Here is a 19,025-nt window from a genome sequence, read left to right on the forward strand (position 1 = left end):
CATATGTCTTTGGTGAGACTGCTAAAGAGCTTAGAGACATCTGGAAGGAGACAAAAAGCCTCAGCTAACTTGAAAAGAAACCGGTAATATTTCCCTTTGAAATGTAGCGGAGTTCATAAAACATCAAAGGGATATTCTCGAGAAAAGTACAAGTAAACTGTACTTTAGTGCAGTAATTTAGTACTTAAGTTCCTGTCCACCGTTGAACTGTGGAAACATTCCGCAGGGATTAAATGAAGTGCCTTTATTTTGAAAGAATTCCCTCAGACATTGTTGTTTGACACCTTTTTATGTTCAGGCAGGGGGCATTTGTATAAGAGCTGGATGTACGTAATGTTTTTTAATTTCCATGGATTTTTTACAAGCACCGTTGCTAAATTGCAACAATTCGCATGCTGCAAACGAGCCAGTGTACATTGCACCTCATAAGCACGTCTTGTGTCTGCGTTTGGAGGACTTTTTCCTCAATGGCATGCCATATGACGCCACTTCCACTCTTTGGCAGTGCATCGCCCTGCAATCAGCGACTGTTAAAAAGTTAAAAAACTGAAGTCAAAGCAGAGGCAGAGCAGCATCTGGCACTGTCCCGTGTCTGCTGGAGAGAGCGATAAAAGGCAGAGAGAGACGGAGAAAGACACATGGCAGTGCCAAGGAAGGACATGACATATTACAGAATACCATTAACTGCTTATTTAAAGAGTTAATGAAAGCTGAGACTGTGACAGGAAAGGCTTACATGATGTTTCAAACCAGCTTCAAATCAGATAAGCAGATAAGATATGAGAAATCAAAATAAAACCTATGTTTTCTGTACTTCTGCATGGATGCACCTGCTCTGTGGACAAAGTACATCAGAGCACAGGAGGGTAAGAAATCAAAGACATCTGAAAATATTGTGGCAAAAATAGTCTGAACTTTTGAATCTTGCACGGACGAACAGGAAAACACCTTTTAATCCCTCCACACACACACACACACACACACACACCCTCCCTCTCTGCCTCTCTGTGAGTGTCTCTCTCTCTCTCTCTCTACCCCCACCGTACCCTCACCTTTTTTTGGAAGATGATACGGGGGACCCAGATGTTACATTTCACTGGCCAATCGTGAGCAGAGAGGGGCTGGATTGGTGTGCACTCCCGATGCCCCCTTCTTTTAAAAACGCCTGAGCTCCTGTCTCCAACCCAGCAACTCAACTCAAGAGCAGCGGCGAGGCTCTGCTCGACCAGCAGCATCACTCACACCTGACAGGCTGAGGCGGCCGCTCTCAGCTGTGCCTGCGAGCTGAAGAGTCTGAAAACTGAAGAGGAAACTTTCTTTAAGTTTATGTCTGCAGCGGATCAGAGAGAAGCAAACAAACAGCATCAGTGACTGAAGGTGTGGTACCATGTTGGGATTAAATAAGGTGGCACTCCTGCTGTCTTTCCTGGCTTCACTGGCTCTGGGTCAAGGTAAGTAAAGACTGGAAATGCAACTGTTTTTATCGCTGCTTTCCAAAATAGATGCCAGAACAACAGGAAATGACTGTATATGTAGAGTTTCCAGCAACATGATTTAAGATGAAATTTGTTTTGAGCTGGATTTTTTTAGTAATCGTGTGCATAATATAGAGCAGAGGGCCGGTGCATGACTACTCACACATGTGCACTACAAGTGACATAACTGCAGAGTTTTCTGCGTTGACGGCATTTCCCTGAGGATGTCAGAGCAGGAGGACTCCGGTGAAGTGTCTGGTGGTGAGCTCATATGATAAGTGTGTGTGTGTGGCTGTGTGTGTGTTATGTTATAGACCACCTCAGTGCTGTTAATCTCTGATGTTAAGTCACCAGCACGTTTCAGCACCAGGCTAATCAGCAACACGTGGTGATAGAAGAGGAGGTTAAGAGGAGGAGGTCAAATACAGTGAGAGCTCTTCACTCTGCGCCCCTGTGGTTTAGCTCGATCACTGGAAAAGCTCTGTTGATGACACTGAGAGGCTCTGCGGGGTGCATTTTGTGTTCATAATGACAAACTGCAGGACAGGAGCTGCCACTATCAGCGAGCAGGAAGCCTGTTTTGGAGAAAAAAAGACACAGCCGTGGTGCTCCATTGACTTTTATGATCCCACAAAGAGCCAATTCACACGCACTTTAAAGATTATTTTCTGGCATTTCTGCTTTATTTGATAGTGACAGCTGAAGAGAGACAGGAAAGGCTGGGGGGAGAGAGGGGATGACATGCAGTAAAGGGCCCAGGCTGGATTCGACCCAGGCTGCAGGTCAAGGACTTATCGTATGCGCTCCACCAAGTGAGCTCCGGGGTGCTCTCACACTTACCTTTCAAAACCATATCCTGAGTTCAGTTCACTGTTTTCTAAGTGCTGAACTGTCAGCTGCAGAAGAACCGCACGCTGCCTCTTCTAGATTTTGAGTTCTTTCCCCCAGACTTTCGCTCTTATCGTCCTCTGAAAACTCGCCACTCTTCCTGAATGACACCAGTAGCAGCGTTTTTTCCAGAGCTGTCACTTTCTGTCCGCCGTACAGCTGCACCCCATTAAAGAGAGCTGGCGGTTCATAAAAGCAAGTGACTGTAAATACACCTTAATAGTCTCCATATCTTGTTGGACTTGGAGGCCTCAGAGTCGTAAATGTCTCGCACGGGCCCTGTGCCATTTACTGATGAGTATATCGAAGACGCTTCGGTGAGGAGAGAAGGTAAATGTGTGGAATGATGATTCAGGCGGACTTTCTCTGATCTGAACACTCCGATCTTAAAATGGATGGTAAAACTTTACATTGTGCGCTACGCTCCGTTAGCGCTACATCCACATGCTGCAGTAAGGTGATGCATTTTGTCCTCGTTTCACCCTCAAATGCGATGCCAGCCGTCCCTACAGATTTAAACCAGTCACCTTGGAAACAAGAAGCAATAATCACAACAAACCGAGCGACCCACTTTCCCACCTGCTGGGTTTATGCTAAATGAGAGAATGGAATAAAAAGCACAGGTAAAATGACTTTACCGTCCTCTTTCCCTCTGTCAAATTGGCTAGCATGTCACTCTTTCCTTTAACTTTTTGATGGTCCCCCCCCTTCGTCCAGTTCACCACTAAAGTAACGACTTGTATGTCTCCATCTGTCCATTTATTTCTAATGTGTCTCCCTCAGGTATTTCTTCCCTCACTCCCTCCTTCGCCTTTCTCCACCTCTTTCTCTCTGCCCTGCTCCATCAAACGCTCTCTCCTAGCCTTGTTCTGTCACTCTCTCCATACACCTCGGAGCTTTATGAGCTGTTTTCCTGTTTGAAGGCGGCAGCTGCTGCTGAATGCCCGCTGTAACTCAGAGGGGAACAGAGTGGCATTAGCACCTCTTAGCAGAAATGCTGCTTTCAGCTCCAAGGCTTCTTTAACTTACTGTAACCGGCTTTCTTTAACTGTACCAGAGGACTTCCAACCTTTTCTTGTTGCATAATTGTCAGGCAAAGCTAGATGGAGTGTGTGTGTGTGTGTGTGTGTGTGTGTGTGTGTGTGTGTGTGTGTGTGTGTGTGTGTGTGTGTGTGTGTGTGTGTGTGTGTGTGTGTGTGTGTGTGTGTGTGTGTGAGCAGTTGGAGGGCCTTGTGAGGCAGACAGGGGCTAGTTCTCCAGATGTTGACCACTGTCTGCTCCAAACACAGAGCTGTCTGGCCAGCTGACTATAATGACTGAGACAGGGATTACTATGGATCAAAGGAAAAGGCGCAAATTCCCATTAATGACAACCTCCGAGCCATATCACATCTTTCTTTTCTTTCCTTCAGTGTATTTATGCGTTCAGGATACATATGTGGATGTGCCAAGATATTATTTATTGCAGGACTAATCAGCTGCTTTCAGCTGAGCTATTTGCAGCTCCTGGCTCTGTACCTGCGCACAGGTGCAGAGGTACACGCAAGGACTTCCAGATATTTTTAATGCTGAAATTCAACGATGCCCAATTGTGTGTTTTTAATAGTATCAGGAAGAAAATACCTGAGAACACAAAGCCTTTGTTATGCCTTTGTAAATCCTCAAATCATGTGGTTGATTTGCATCATTAGTTAATGTCAGGGGCAAAGATTTTTCGTTTTAATGAGCTACAGATGTTTTCGGAATAAGACTTGGATTTTTGAGAGTAAAGAACATTGTGGTAGCAGGAGAGGTAGATGCAGAGAGGAAAAGCAGACTCCTCCGCAACCACGCACACCTCAGCGAAGAAGCTGGCCAAACACATAAACAGCTTCCATATGACACAGCAAACAGATCATCACATGCACAGGCCCACACACACACACACACACACACACACACACACACACACACACACACACACACACACACACACACACACACACACACACACACACACACACACACACACATCACGCAATTCATAGGTGAAATACTTCACACAAGACTTTGTCGACAAATACTGAACAACCTCATTCTTTAAGCGAGCTTAACTTTGCCCATTAGGTTACATAATGTGAGGAGGGTGGGTGCTGTTTTCACGTCTTCTCTGTCTTGTAAGGATCTGTAATATTATAAACAGGATCCAGACCTTCTATTTTAGCTCTGTCTCTCTGCCAACATACATCTGGCACAACCATACCTCTCTAATCTGACTGAAGCCATTCTGTGTGCGACTTCATAAAGTCTTGCATTTTCCTCCCTCTTCCTCTCCTCAGCAGCTTTTTTATTGGATTCTGGCAAAGGCAGAAAACTCCCACTCAGGCAGTGAAGCAGAGAGAGGCTGTCCTGTGCGAAGGCACTGGTGATTATTAATAGAGGATTTGCCGTTGTGTAGCCTGGCTGTAAGTACAGAGAATGTGTTTCCGAAAGGCCCGCTGTGACGTAAATCGTTAAATCCAAAGATAGTCCTCTAAAATAAGAATTGCAGTTGTCGGAACAGACCCAGGGAGGGCAAAGATGACAATGACTGCAGTGTGGGGTAAAAAGTAAGCCAGAGGTTCAGATCTGTTACTGACATACTCTGGCATTCAGGTGCTTGGCATGTGGCTATATGTGGAAGTGAGTTGCTGACCAGCCCACAGATGCAGGTCTGCTCTAATATACTGAGGCCATTATAATGTATCTTGTTACCTTGTCCGTGGTTTTATGAGGGTCACGGTGAGGCTGGGTGAGGTTTATAATAACCGCCACGTGGCAGGGTTTGTGTCAGAGGTGAAATTGCAGGAGAAAAGCGATACATCCTTATATGCAGTCCACTTTACTAGCTGCAAGTCAAAATTTTAAAGAGATTTGTGTGAGCAAAGCACAAAAGCAAACCAAACCTATGAAGGATGAAGGCATAAGTTGTTTCAGCAAGTATCCCAAAATGGCACAAGTTTGCATTGAAGTGACAAAAGCCCCCTAGTGGCCATTAGGACTACAGCAAAGGTGGAGGTCACGTGACATTCTTATAGGCGCTGCAGAGAGTGGATGGGTCTATAAAACATTGTTCTTTTTGAAGTTTGAAGTCCAGCTTCCCATTTCTGATTAACTACAATGACTTCATGAACCTAAAAAGGTGTTGGTTTGTGTAACCATGAGGTCAAAGGTAACCTGAGCAATGCCATGCCTTCGGTGCCTGCTGCTTGAGGAAAAAGGGGCCTTCCTGTGTGGAGTTTGCATGTTCTCCCCGTGTTCACCTGGGGTGTCCTCCTTAAAAACCCCCCATTAAAAACATGCAAGAAGATCAGCACCTGACCAACGGTGACAAAGAGAACTGGGTCCCCGGGCGCCGCTGTCGGCTGGCAGCCCACCGCTCCCGGTCTGCCACGGAGGAAGGACGTGCCGGGATGGGTTAAATGCGGAGAAACGAAATTCAAACTGCATGGCGTGTGCAGTTTCCCCCTCTGTGACTCTGTGTGTGTGTGTGTGACTAATAAAGGGATGTCTCTCAAAGTTTTACAACGAAGGGGACGACATCAATTCTTTGTCCGGTCAGAAATCACTGCAGGAAAATAAATATGTATTATGACATGAGAACGCTGCAGATAAATTCTTATTTTGACTCAAACCACAATCTTTCGCTAAACCTACCCAGGCCATTTTTGAGACTAACCCTGATCAAACCTGAACCGAAGCATTGTCAAATCATAAAACAGACAAGTGATCGCCTCCATGTATGATTCCAGAGGGTGCGCACAAAAAACGGACTTGTTGGTTTTATTACATTAGCTGTGAAAAGTTAGACCCATAAAGAGATTTGTGAAGCAAATCCAAAGCTCACAGAGCACATGAACAAGCACAAACAAGCTATACTGTACCAGAGGAGCACTTCAGGGAGGACTTTCTTAGCACTAAAGAGGAAATCATAAGTTCCAACCTTGCTCCATCTGGCTTTAAGAGCGTGTGTTACTTGCTTCTTGATGAGGTAAATTCCCTCACATACCAGCCGAATGAAGCAGCGCCCCAATAAAACCTCCCGGCTTTTAAAATTCATAAAGTGTTAACATGCCACTCAAAAGCACAATAAGCTCTGTGAGTCCGCCACGGGAACCGGGCCAGTTCCTACCTGCCATAACTGAGGTCACCACCCCAACGTACGCCTTCTGCCGAAGCTAATCTGGGTTTCCTCTTTTAACTTTCTAAAACCATTAGTCACCTCGTAAAACTGTAAGAATCGTTTGCTATTTCGCTTTCATTATCAAACATCTTGAAATGATCATCAGGAGCCAAACGGTTCTGCCCTGAATTCCCTTTGTTTGGGTCTGAATGAGAAAGAAATGTTACGTAACCAGAGCGGGAAAACGGCTTTATAATTTCTTGGAAATAAATGGATGCACTTCAGAGTGAGGAGGGCAATTAATTAGCCACGAGTTTGGAAGTCAGTGTTAATTAAGAGAAACAAAAGGGTTGGTTGTGTCCCCTCACCATTCGCTTTTCCCCTTAAAAAGTTTTTAAACGAGCCTGCAGGCTAAAAATACTTGAGACGAGAGATAAGATCATCTGTCCAGTGTCTTTTAATTGATTCTATAACGTAATCAGGAGAGACACACGACTCTGGAGACAAAGGGAGAAGTGTGGAAAAGTATTTGATTTGATTTACTAAACTAAACCTGCAGGCAGAGCCACATCTGCCCAGCAGATCAGTGTGAAAGCATTTGCTTCTGTTTATCCAGTGATTCCATTGTATCAGAGAAACAAAGCTGATATGGAAACCTATCAGTGGTTTTTAAAGAGAAAAAAAAAAAACAGCCATGAAGGTCAAATGACTGTTACCCTAAAACTTATGTAATACATTTCTGGACAGTAAGTCTTTGTTCTGTTGAGCTCCTTCTTTGCTAATTCTGTCAAAAAAAAAAAAAAAAAAAAGTTTAGGGTTGAAAAGAAATGTGCTGGCATAACAATAAAGACTGCAAGAGGGTCATAAAACCAGTGGGGACTGGGATCGATACTGGCCTCTGAGCTGGGAGTCTCTGCTCGTAAACTCAGCAGTGTCTCCCCGAAAGTGCTTGCGCATATTACGCACACGCATATACGCGCGCGTGCGCACACACAGGCTCACACTGAAGTTGCATAAGCTACTTTTTGTTTCTGACATTTATTTTTTCCGCACAGCCCGAGTCGGGGATGAAATGTCAAGCAAACAACTGACGTTTCTGAAAGCGTAAAAAATTTGCTCTGTAGGAAAATGAATCATGAAAGTTCAAAGCACGAGGGAAAACGCGTTGTGGTGTGTGTTTAATAAACCAAAGAGCCAAATTTACGCTCAGTGCCAGCTTGAATATCTTTCTCTTTCTAGTAAGGCAACGTTTGCTTTCATCGCATCTTAACTGTTGTGCTCTCGTGTGTGCAGGCATGAATAATGGTCATGATTTAGCAATGACTCGGTGATAGAGGCACGCCGTATGTGTGTACATTATAATCATATATCATCAGGATCAAAAAAGAAGTGGACAGCAAATACCACATGAGAGCATGTGTGTGTGTGTATGTGTGTGTGTGTGTGTGCTCCCTGAGAGGTGATGGAGCGAGTTAAGGAAGTTTTCTGGCTCAGCCGCTGGTTAACAAATGACTCCGCATGCACTGATTTGTCACAGCTGGAGCTTGATTAGCATCCTGAACAGTGGCTGTCTGTTGATGGATCAAGAGGAGAAGGGAGGACTTGGAGGAGGCAATAAGCTGAGGATGAAAAGATGTACGACAAAGAGCACGGAGGAAATGATGGATGGAGATCAGCCTGCATCGTGTGTGTGTGTGTGTGTGTGTGTGCACATGGTAGTGTGTGAGGATGTTCCACAGCTTGGATGAAGAGGAGGGGTGCAGGAGGAACAGCAGTGAGAGACATCCACTGAAGGAGATGGAAGAGGGGCAGATTGAGGAGGAGGAGAGGGGAAGGAGATGGAATTCGAGAAATTAGATAAATCAAAGTTTGCAGGAGAAGAAAGACAGAACAGAAAAATGAGAAAGAAACTCACAATTTCTTCCAATTTTCTCCCTTTTAAGTGGCCCCAGAAGCCCGGTCATTGTTTCAGCACATAAATAGGACAGACGGCCTGTGGCTAAAACGAACCGAGTGAAAAATATGAATAAAAAGTAAAGGGCAGAGTGAAGGCGGATAATTACAAGGCCCGAGAACGAAGAGCAAAACGTGCTCAGACTGCATCAGTATGCGTTTGTGTGCACATGGCTGTGTGTGTGCGTGCATGCAAATATTGGAATATGTTGCTCTAAAATGTAACACAGTAAAGAGCGAAATAGGATTTTGTTCTGAAGTGTGTGACAGGATTTGATTGGCTTTAATTTGTTTCCCTTTTTCAAATTTTTGTGCTGCCATGAACCTCATTTTCAATACCATTCTCACACCGACTATAATAACAGCATCACGCATTACATTATATCAGCTGAACTGAAACTCTAAAGTTAGACTCCTTAGAGAACAAAGGGAGAAAAGCATAAAATTTAAGGGTTACAAGAATGAATAGAATATGTGCTTGTTGCTTTATGTCCTCATGTCTTTTCTCCTTGTTTGCAGGCCCGCTGAGGACCAGGACTCCGTCAGACAGGAACAGGAGAGTGGCCCTCAACACATTCACTGACTCACAGACAACAGGTACTGAACCGATCAGCAGCGACACTAAAACAACAGGAAGTTAGTTCTTGTGTTTTGACCTGCTGACTGGTCTCACTTACTAACACGGTCAGCCCAAAACACACTCTTCACACTTCTAATCCCTCTCCAATCTGCACACTGGTCCACTTCTACAGTATACAATCACACTATATCATAACAATTTGAGATTTTACTGGATCACAAGGCCAGACAGTAGTGACACAGACATCCTGTATGCTGTAATGCAACATCCACAGGCAAAGGAAATCAGAGTTATGTGTCTAATCAGCTTGGATTTGAAAAACTGAGATTTTGATGACTTAACATTCAGTTTTCAACTGAGCAAAAGAGCCCGAGTGTTAGTGACTGTCTGCAGCGCGTCTCTCCCGTCCCTTCAGTGCACCCTGGAGTCCACCAGAGAACTTTATTTATTACAGTAATGATTACTTTGTGAACCAAAGATATCATTTCAGTTTGTTGCTTTTGAATTCTTTTGTTTTGAATCATATTCCTCCTGAGGAAATGCTCAGGTTTCAGAACATGGAGCAGACTTAAAAACTAGACAACATGGCTCATCAGTCAAGCCAGGGGGGTTGGGAAAGAACCTGGACAATGCGAAGCTCCCCGGGGTGTATGAAGTCAGTTTCAAATTGCAGTAGCAGACCTCCTCTTAAAGTTTGTTACCCATTTCAGCTGATTTCCTCCATCTTGCTTTTTCTTGGTAGTGATCCATCTCTCCCAACCATGTAAGACCAGCTCCAACCCCCCACCTCCCCTTCCTGAGTTCTGGATCCTGAGTTTTCTTTCTTTCTTACTTTTTCCATTCTAACCCTCCATTCTTTTGGTTTTCTTCCGTGTCTACCCTCTGTGTGCCTCCAGGCGTGACAGAATGGACGTCTTGGTTCAACATCGACCATCCGGGGGGGAATGGAGACTATGAGCGCCTGGAGGCGATCCGTTTCTATTACAGGGAGAGAGTCTGCGCGCGGCCCATGGCCATGGAGGCTCGCACCACAGACTGGGTGGCAGCGGCAGACACTGGGGAAGTGGTCCACTCCAGTCTGGAAAAGGGTTTCTGGTGCATCAACAAGGAACAGCCCCAGGGCCGCATCTGCTCCAACTACCATGTTCGCTTTCAGTGTCCTCCAGGTAGCTCTGATGACAGCAGCTCAGAACTGTGCAAGCTGTCTCCTCACAGATATGAACATTCAGCCATGCATGCGTGTAGCACTGGCCACAGGGAGGAATCACCCATTAAAAAAGCTTTTCACTGTTTACTGTCCACCATGTTAAATTATGTGCTAACAGCAACACATAATGTCAGCTTTGCTCAGGATGTCACATGCTGTTATTCAATGTGTGTGTTTAGTGCAGAGCTACTGGACTGACTGGGGTGAGTGGGGTCCCTGCTCAACCACAGTTTGTAACGATGTCGGCATCCAGGTCCGCCAGAGGACATGTGTGAACACCCAGCCCATGCCTCTACTGTTGGTGCCAGCATGCCAGGGGCACCACTCAGAAAGGAAGGAGTGCTCCACCCCTCCATGTACAGGTGAGAATCAAAAGATTAACTAGCACCTAGCTTGGCTGCTGAGCTACTAACCTTATAACTGTGCTCGTACAGTCTAGATTTGTACTGAATGGAACATAACAGCTTAGACCAGCACCAGACTAAACACTGAACTCAAGAGCCAGTGCTGGACATCACAGCAGTGTGTGAACGGTGATGCGTTCACTTACTGATGTTTGAACCATTCTGAATTCCTCACCGTTTAAGGTCACTGCTCCATACCCTAAAGTTCTTGTACTGATTCTGAGATATTTTCTGCTGCACCCTCCTGTGCAGAACTTGCTAAACAGAGCTTTGCAAGCGTTGGTTCGAGTGTTCTTGATCGAGCTACTTGTAATCAACGATCTTTCAACTGCAGCTATTCAATCAGCTTTCTTATTCTTTCCGTGCCCGCTGTATAATTGCATGCACGGGGCGCCCAAGCACAACAGAGTTAACAACTCTTATTATAAAGTTTGAATGACTTGATGAATTAATGAAACGACTGATAACACATTTAACAGAAGATACGGATATGCATCACCTGTTAAAATAAAAACTCACATCGTTCCTGTCTCTCTCTGTCTGATCAGCCAAGTGGAGTCCTTGGGGTCGCTGGGGGACGTGTTCGGTGACCTGTGGTGGAGGTCGCAGGATTAGGAGGAGGACCTGCGTGAGGACATCAGTGACAATTCAGTGTACTGGACGGCCTGTTGAAATTCAGAAGTGTGGGAAGAGTCCATGCCCAGGTATGCTGAGCCTCTGCTGTGAAAGTCATAATATCTTTCTTTATAGTGGTGTCTTTGCTCATGTCTCTGTGTCTTTCTCCCAACAGTGAAATGCCAGCGCGTGTGCACCGAGGGTCGTCCCAGTGAGGACTGCAGTCGATGTGTGTGCAACAGCCACATGCTGCACGGTGAAGTCCACACCCTGACCGGCGTCCCTGTGGCAGGAGCCTGGGTGGCACTGGCCAGCGAGCCCAAGGTGATCCGTGCTCGTACAGATGCCAAAGGTCAGTTCAGGATCACAGGAGTCTGCTCCTCTACCTCGACCTTGATCTCCATCAGGAAGGAGAAGTTTGCCCCGATCGTGGTCTCCACCTACAGTAACACCACAGGGTTGTCCTGGGTACGGGCTGTCCTCAAATCAGCCGGTGAGGACTAAGAAAAAATGTTTTTGATAAAAAATAACGTTTTGCCTTGTAATGTTGAAACAGTAAAGTGTGTCTGTTGCTTTTATTGGAACCAAACACAAAGCAAGTCGATGGTATAATTTAGTATAAACTGAAGATATTGTTGGCTGTTTCTTAGAAGAGCTATTTTCGTAAGTGTTTCCTGATTCTCATTAATATCATTCCACGGAGCCAGTAAATCCTCCATTCATATTCTCAGACTGTAGAAAACAGGACATTGACAAAGCTACAACATAAATAGTCTGGCCTATTGTAAGACAGACACATTGTCTGGAGCACTTACTTGCTTGGTTGCATGGAGACCAAATAAAAATAGGCCTGTGTTGCTTTTGAAAGAGTAATTCCCTCAACAATCATCTTTCATAAGCACAGCGACCAGTGTGAGAATAAAGGTTCATGTCTGACTGGGTTTTATGAGGTCTCAGTCTTGAGGGTTTGCTGCTTTCTGCTTTCCGCAGAAAAGCCGTACATTGTGAAGCACCCGGAGGACAAAGTGCGTTATGAGGGAGGACGGGTGCTGTTGTGCTGCAAGGCAACGGGATCACCAGCACCTGACAAATACTACTGGTGAGATGAACACAAGTGCTGGCACATTGTCAATCATATTACAACACACAAAGACTGCTAGCATCAGAGAGAATATGTCACATATTGTGAAATTTCTATTTCAAAGCAGCATTAATCAGTCACTTGTAGCTCTGGTTTGGTCTCACCTTCTCGTCATTTTCTTATCTTTGTAACTATTTTTCAAGGTACCACAATGGGACTCTGCTGGACAGGAAGGTGTACAAGTATGAAGAAGACCTTGTTCTGCGAGACCTGAAACCAGAGCAGGCGGGGCAGTACTACTGCAAAACCAGCAGCCCTGCAGGCAGCATTAAGTCCTCTCCCTCCCTCCTCACTGTGATCGGTATGTGCAGTCTCAGATCTCGTACCAACAGCTACTGGATGTCAACATCACAGAGTTAAAGAATCTGATGGTTTGACAGCAGACACGTACGAGTGCGGAAAAACGCTAAAAGACGTTAGACGTTTAGTTTGTTTTTGTCCTCTTAGTCAAGAAGACACAAAAACTCCCTTCAAGTTAATGCCCAAGTGATGTAATGAGAACTGTAATTCATCTTCTTCAGCCTGGAGAGAAAATAATTTACTATGATGATAGCAAGCGGCACTTAGGGATTATAGCGCCGGAGGGCTGCTATCCCAGTGCATTTGACAATGACGTATTTCGTCAAAGTTCTGCACAAGTTCAAGTAAAACCACAGACAAAATCACTGGTTGTTTGACAAAAAGCAAACAACCGCAATTCGTTTTACTGTATTAAGAGAAGCTGCCTAAGAGATTGAATACACACTTTCAGAGGAATGTCAGCGCTAAGCTCCAACCAAGTCATCCATGTCAGTGCATGAAGAGCATTCAAACAAAACCACAGTGTCCTACAACTGAGCGAGAGAGAAAAGTCAGTTAACAGACTATTTGTCACTGGAAAAAAAACATTACATGCAAAGAAAATAGGGGAAATAAAAATCTCAGGGCTCACGCAATCTGGCTACGCTTGGAGCAGTAAGTTTTTATTATATTTACATTGGTTGAAGCTACAGCTTTTTAAACTGGCATTCTTTATTGTGTGAAATGGCTCTAGACACTGTAAAACCTCAAACTCTATTTCTCCAGAACACCCAGTGTTGAGGTGAAATACAAGACTGTTAATAAATCCCATTTCTTTTCTCTCTCAGAGTAAGAAATGCATTTCCTCATCCATGTGGGAGAACTACACATTTCTTATATCCCCCAGGTGCTTGTTAGCAAAGACACAGATTAACAGGGTTTTCATGGAGGAGCGCTAAAGCAATCTATCCCAGGCCACAGACGAATCCCTGCAAAGTAATTATGGCAGGAGACGCAGTATGTGTGCAGGACAGCACCTGCACCTCAGAGCGACTCAGCGCAGTTTCTTCTCACATTTTACATTATGCAGAAGTTTAATTTGATTTCCCAGTAAATGTGTTAATCACAGTTCATGCAGGTGAGAGGCTGCATATTTTATTATCAAAGGAAACCCTAAGCCCTGTTGGTAAAGTCATCAGCAGAACAGCATGATATTATGATATTTCATACGCATCAGACTGCTCCATCTGTCTGCAATTACTGACTTACTTGGGAGATGAGGAGCTTAAAAAGAATCCTCGAGTATAAACTCAACCATGATATCATGCACATTAATTGGTCTGCCAATGTCTGGGTGAACAATAATGGTTTCTTTCCAAGTCCCATCTGGATGGTTGGTAAATAAATGTTCCATTGAACTTCGTGTCTAATTATCCTTCATGCATATTTCACCATCCAACTTGGCCAATCACTTGTACATTCAGGCCATGCAGACATTGTGTGTGTGTGTGTGTGTGTGTGTGTGTGTGTGTGTGTGTGTGTGTGTGTGTGTGTGTGTGTGTGTGTGTGTGTGTGTGCATCCATGTGTGTAATAAATAAAAGCAGATATAAAATAGATTTGACAGACTTTCTAGAGCAGCTTGAACAATCACGTCTTCAACATGGCAAGTCTGTATATCAGATGATAAATTTATATTTTATGTGTCATGTCAACCCAAGCTGAATTTGATTTGTCATCTAATTCACAGCAAAAGGAACACCAGCTTGCAATTCCACCCCTGAGACGCACCTCATCAGACTACCGATGGACTGTGTTCAACCTGGGACTAACTCCAAGTACTACAACGCTGGCCGCTGCCCTCACAACAAATGCGCTGGTTCCCTTGACTTTGATATGCGCTGCAGAGATGGAGCTGCATACTGCTGTGGGGTCCAAAATATGGAAAGTCGCAACATTGACTGTGGAAGCTATAGCCTCCCTATCCGGGCTGTGACACAGTGCAGCTGTCAGAAGTGTGTGCAGCCAACTGTGCTGGTTCGTGGTAGAGTGGTCACAGCAGACAATAATGAGCCTCTGCGTTTTGGGCACATCTACATTGGTAAAGAGAGGGTGGGCACCACTGGATACCAAGGAAGTTTCACATTACAAATTACTCCTGATACAGAGAGATTAGTGGTAAATTTTGTTGACCCCACTCAGAAGTTTCTTGACACTCCTAAGGTGTTCATACTTGATAAGAAAGGAGGGTCCATCTACCATGATGTGAAGGTGATGAGAAAGCAGACACCAATTAATATCAATGCAGGAGAGACCAACTCTATCAACCTAGGAGAAATGAAAGGGGAAGACCCCATTGGTCAGTTGGTTATTCCTCCAAACTCCTTCCACAAGGACAATGGAGAAATCTATGAGGGAACTGTGAAAGCCAGCGTCACATTCATTGACCCAAGAAATATCACCACAGCAGCTGCGGCCCCTGGCGATCTCAACTTTGTGGACGATGAAGGTGAAATGCTCCCTTTGAGGACTTATGGCATGTTCTCTGTGGACTTCAGAGATGAGACCAACAAGGATGTACTTGGAGCTGGAGCTGTTCAAGTTCTTCTTGACACACAGCACGTCAAAATGCAAGAGCACATTCCCAAAATGAAACTGTGGTCTTTAAACCCAGACACTGGAGTATGGGAAGAGGAGAGTGACTTCTCTTACACCACAACAACTGGTGGTCATGGGCGCAGCAAACGAGAAGAGCGCACATTCCTTATAGGTAACATGGAGATTAGAGAACGTAGGCTCTTCAATTTAGACGTACCTGAAAACAGACGCTGCTATGTCAAAGTCCGTGCCTACATGAGTGACAAGTTCCTACCTACTGAACAGCTGGAGGGTGTTGTGATCAGCCTGATAAACCTGGAACCCAAACCTGGTTATTCCTCTAATCCTAGGGCATGGGGGCGCTTTGACAGTGTCCTAACTGGACCCAACGGGGCCTGTTTACCAGCTTTCTGTGATGCCCAAAGGCCAGATGCTTATACAGCTTATGTTACAGCAATGATGGGTGGGGAAGAACTGGAGGCAGCTCCTTCCTCCCCCAAGATGAATCCAAACATCATTGGAGTATCTCAGCCATACCTGGATAAAATAGACTACCAGCGCTCAGACCACGAGGATCCAGCTCTAAAGAAAACAGCTTTCAGAATCAACTTGGCAAAGCCTAACCAAAATAATCTTGATGAGACCAATGGGCCAATATATCCGTATCACAATTTGATAGCTTGTGAAAATGCCCCTGTTGATGCAAATCATTTCAGATTCTTCAGAGTGGAAAAGGACAAGTATGAGTATAATGTTGTTCCCTTTGAGGAGAATGATTTGACGACCTGGACGGGAGACTACCTCTCCTGGTGGCCTAACCCCCAGGAGTTCAGAGCATGTTTCATTAAGGTCAAGATCCATGGACAGAAGGAAGTGATGGTCAGGTCCAGAAATCTGGGAGGATCACACCGAGAAACAAAAGGAAAACTTTATGGCATAAGAGACATTCGCAGCACCAGGGACATGCGAGAGGCCAACACCTCAGCAGCCTGTGTAGAGTTCAAGTGCAGTGGCATGTTGTTTGATCAAGCTGAGGTGGACAGATCCCTCATATCAGTACTTCCTCAGGGGAACTGTCGAAAGATTGGTACCAATAGCCTCCTACAAGAGTATCTCATCAAACATCCACCAGTTGCTCAGAATAATGAGTCCCATGCTTTCACCATGCTAGCCCCTGTTGATCCTTTGGGACACAACTATGGCATCTACACAGTCACAGACCAGAATCCCAGGGTGGCCAAGGAGATCGCTATAGGTCGCTGCTTTGACGGCACCTCAGATGGTTTCTCTAGAGAGATGAAGTCAGACTCTGGAGTGGCTCTGACCTTCAGCTGTCCAGAGAGGAAAATTAACAGAGAAAGCCTTTTCCAACGTCTGCAGACCAACCCCGGTCAGACTCTGTCTCAAATGGCGAGGGACATGAGGGAGTCAGAGGGTCTGCAGGTGCAGAGATTACCCTCACAGATGGTGGCTTATCCTTCCGAGCAGCGTGGCAGGACCCAGAGTCGCAGAGTCAGCTCTACAACCAGGAGGAGAGTGTCCACGCGCACACAGCTACGCCAATAGATGTGCCAAGAGGTAGGTTTGGATAAAGTAAATTGAGATATCTTTACATTGACTATAATCTCAAAATTTTTGAAAAGTTCTGCTTTTCCTTTCTAGGTCTTCAGTCAAGGCTGATGTGATGGCATCAAGTCAAGGGAGTAAAAGTTGCCCGTCTGTTGATGAGTATGAACTCCCTCCTGACTACGGAAACCACAAAACCAAGGCAGACAGCAATTCAGCAAAATTAATGAGTGTGATTGAACATATTCATTAGACTTATACTTACTTGAAGGGTTTGGTATATACATTTCTTCCTTCCCTCCTAAAAGACATGCATCATTTGTCAATATGTAATGTAGTGACTGGCATTTATTTAATTAGCTTTGGTCTCATTTTATGTATGAATAGACTAACTTGACGTTTGAGAATGTAACTTTTATAGTTCTAATTTGTGGCATTCCACTTTCCCCATGCTGCCTGTTTTTGCTGACGTCTCTCAACGCTTGAGTTGAAACCAAACCTTCAAAAACTGTAAATACTACGCCAGGCCCCAAACACTTCATAATTGGCCACTGCTTTCCACTGAACTTCTCTTCAAGAGCAGAAAGAAACCAACTTGAGTTCCTTGTTGTCTGTAGCAGACATTGAGCCCTTTTTCTACAAACTGGGAAACTCTCTCCATCAAGGGGAGGCACACTCAAAGAGACATGTTCTGTGCAGTGGGGTGAGGTATGCCACCCGGGGAACAGAGGATGTTTTCAGTCACGCTTCTTAGTGTTTTTCATTAGCATGCCACATTGCCAACTGTGATTCAGCCAAACGTCCTTCACACCTACTTAGAATGTGCAAGGCCGAAGCCTTCGCCAAGACAAGCATGGCCCTCACTCGGGTCAGGCAGTCTAAACTGAGGATAGGTGATTGTGAGGTATGAAAGAATTTTCTTTTGTCCTCTGCACATTCCAAATCACCAAAACTAAATTTCACCAAAAAGCATATATTCCCAAATGCCTAGCCTTCTCAGAGACTCATGCAGGGTCTAAATTGACTTTGTTTTTATTGTTGGTTAACGTGTTTGTCAGCTGCCTTTGTATCTTGAAGTGCAATACCTTTATAATTTAACTTAAGCATTCTTGCGAATCAGCATGTAACAAAATATTACAGTACATAAAAAGTGCTGCTGGTGAATGAATGATGCAACAACTCCCTCAGTATACGTCGTATGGATAAGGTGTTTGATCTTGCACAGGACTCAATTTTAGTGATTTTAAGCACATAATTTAACTGCTATGTCATGTAATCATTCTTCAACTCTCTCAACTATGCAGAATCTAGTAACCTTTTCATACTTTGCTGCATGGCTCAGTTGATTTTAAAATTTGTACACCACAGTAATCTTTTCAGCTTCAGAGAGCAGTGTTGTTAGTGAGAGTTAAAACTCTCAGCGGAGCGGTTTCTTATCAGCAAAATCCACTGTGTGATTCTTACACATGAGACTGATAATTAAAAAGTGACACACATTACATAACTGGCCAGGTTTTCAGAAATCCTGCTTACATTTTCACACATAATGTCATCCTGTAAGTGCATTTAAAGTACACATCTTGATAGACATTAAGACATATGTATTATAGACTTAAAAACAGAGGCTTATTTTAATTAACGACAGTGAAAGTGACGCTTTTATTGGCGATAAAAGCTCCACAATTGTTTATCTGCAAAATGGGCACTTGCAGGCCCATGGGAGAAGCTATTCAAGCTGAACTAATCCAAAAACAAATAAGTGGGACCATGGAGAAACCAGGAGACGCTCACAAGTAAGTATAAGCCTTCTGTTAATTAGAAAATAAATTACATATTCTCTGAAGAACGATTAAAACAGTTTGACCCTGACTTTCACAAACAGCCAAACATGCTAATTTCCAGAATACAAAAGAAGAAGTTATCAACAGTATACTGGGTCCAAGCGGATTATGGTCAAACACATTTACTTAAAAAAAAGGCAACAAGCCTAATTTACAGGTAACTCTTGAATGTGTTTTCATCTTTATCCATTTAAGCTTTAGTACATTTTTATTCCTAATGTGCAACAGATACATTGTTTAATGTATACGTGCCAGTGTCTAGCATGTATTGTAACCCCACACTTGTACTAGGCCCTTTGTCAAACAACAATCCCTTTTCATTATGCACCATGAGCAGCA

General features: G+C 44.3%; 1 protein-coding gene across 1 annotated transcript; it reads left to right on the forward strand.

The window, feature by feature from the left end:
• Positions 1-1,238: 1,238 nt before the first annotated feature.
• cilp2 (cartilage intermediate layer protein 2) lies at positions 1,239-18,776 on the forward strand. The gene is made up of 10 exons (XM_070961685.1): positions 1,239-1,451; positions 8,977-9,054; positions 9,934-10,203; positions 10,424-10,606; positions 11,197-11,352; positions 11,439-11,756; positions 12,254-12,362; positions 12,548-12,705; positions 14,432-16,857; positions 16,942-18,776. The coding sequence occupies exons 1-9, from the start codon at positions 1,388-1,390 to the stop codon at positions 16,843-16,845; spliced, it is 3,750 nt and encodes a 1,249-aa protein (XP_070817786.1). The 5' UTR covers positions 1,239-1,387; the 3' UTR covers positions 16,846-16,857; positions 16,942-18,776.
• The last annotated feature ends 249 nt before the right edge of the window (positions 18,777-19,025 follow it).

The sequence above is a fragment of the Chaetodon trifascialis genome, chromosome 4, assembly GCF_039877785.1.
Source record: "Chaetodon trifascialis isolate fChaTrf1 chromosome 4, fChaTrf1.hap1, whole genome shotgun sequence".
Lineage (NCBI taxonomy): Eukaryota > Metazoa > Chordata > Actinopteri > Chaetodontiformes > Chaetodontidae > Chaetodon > Chaetodon trifascialis.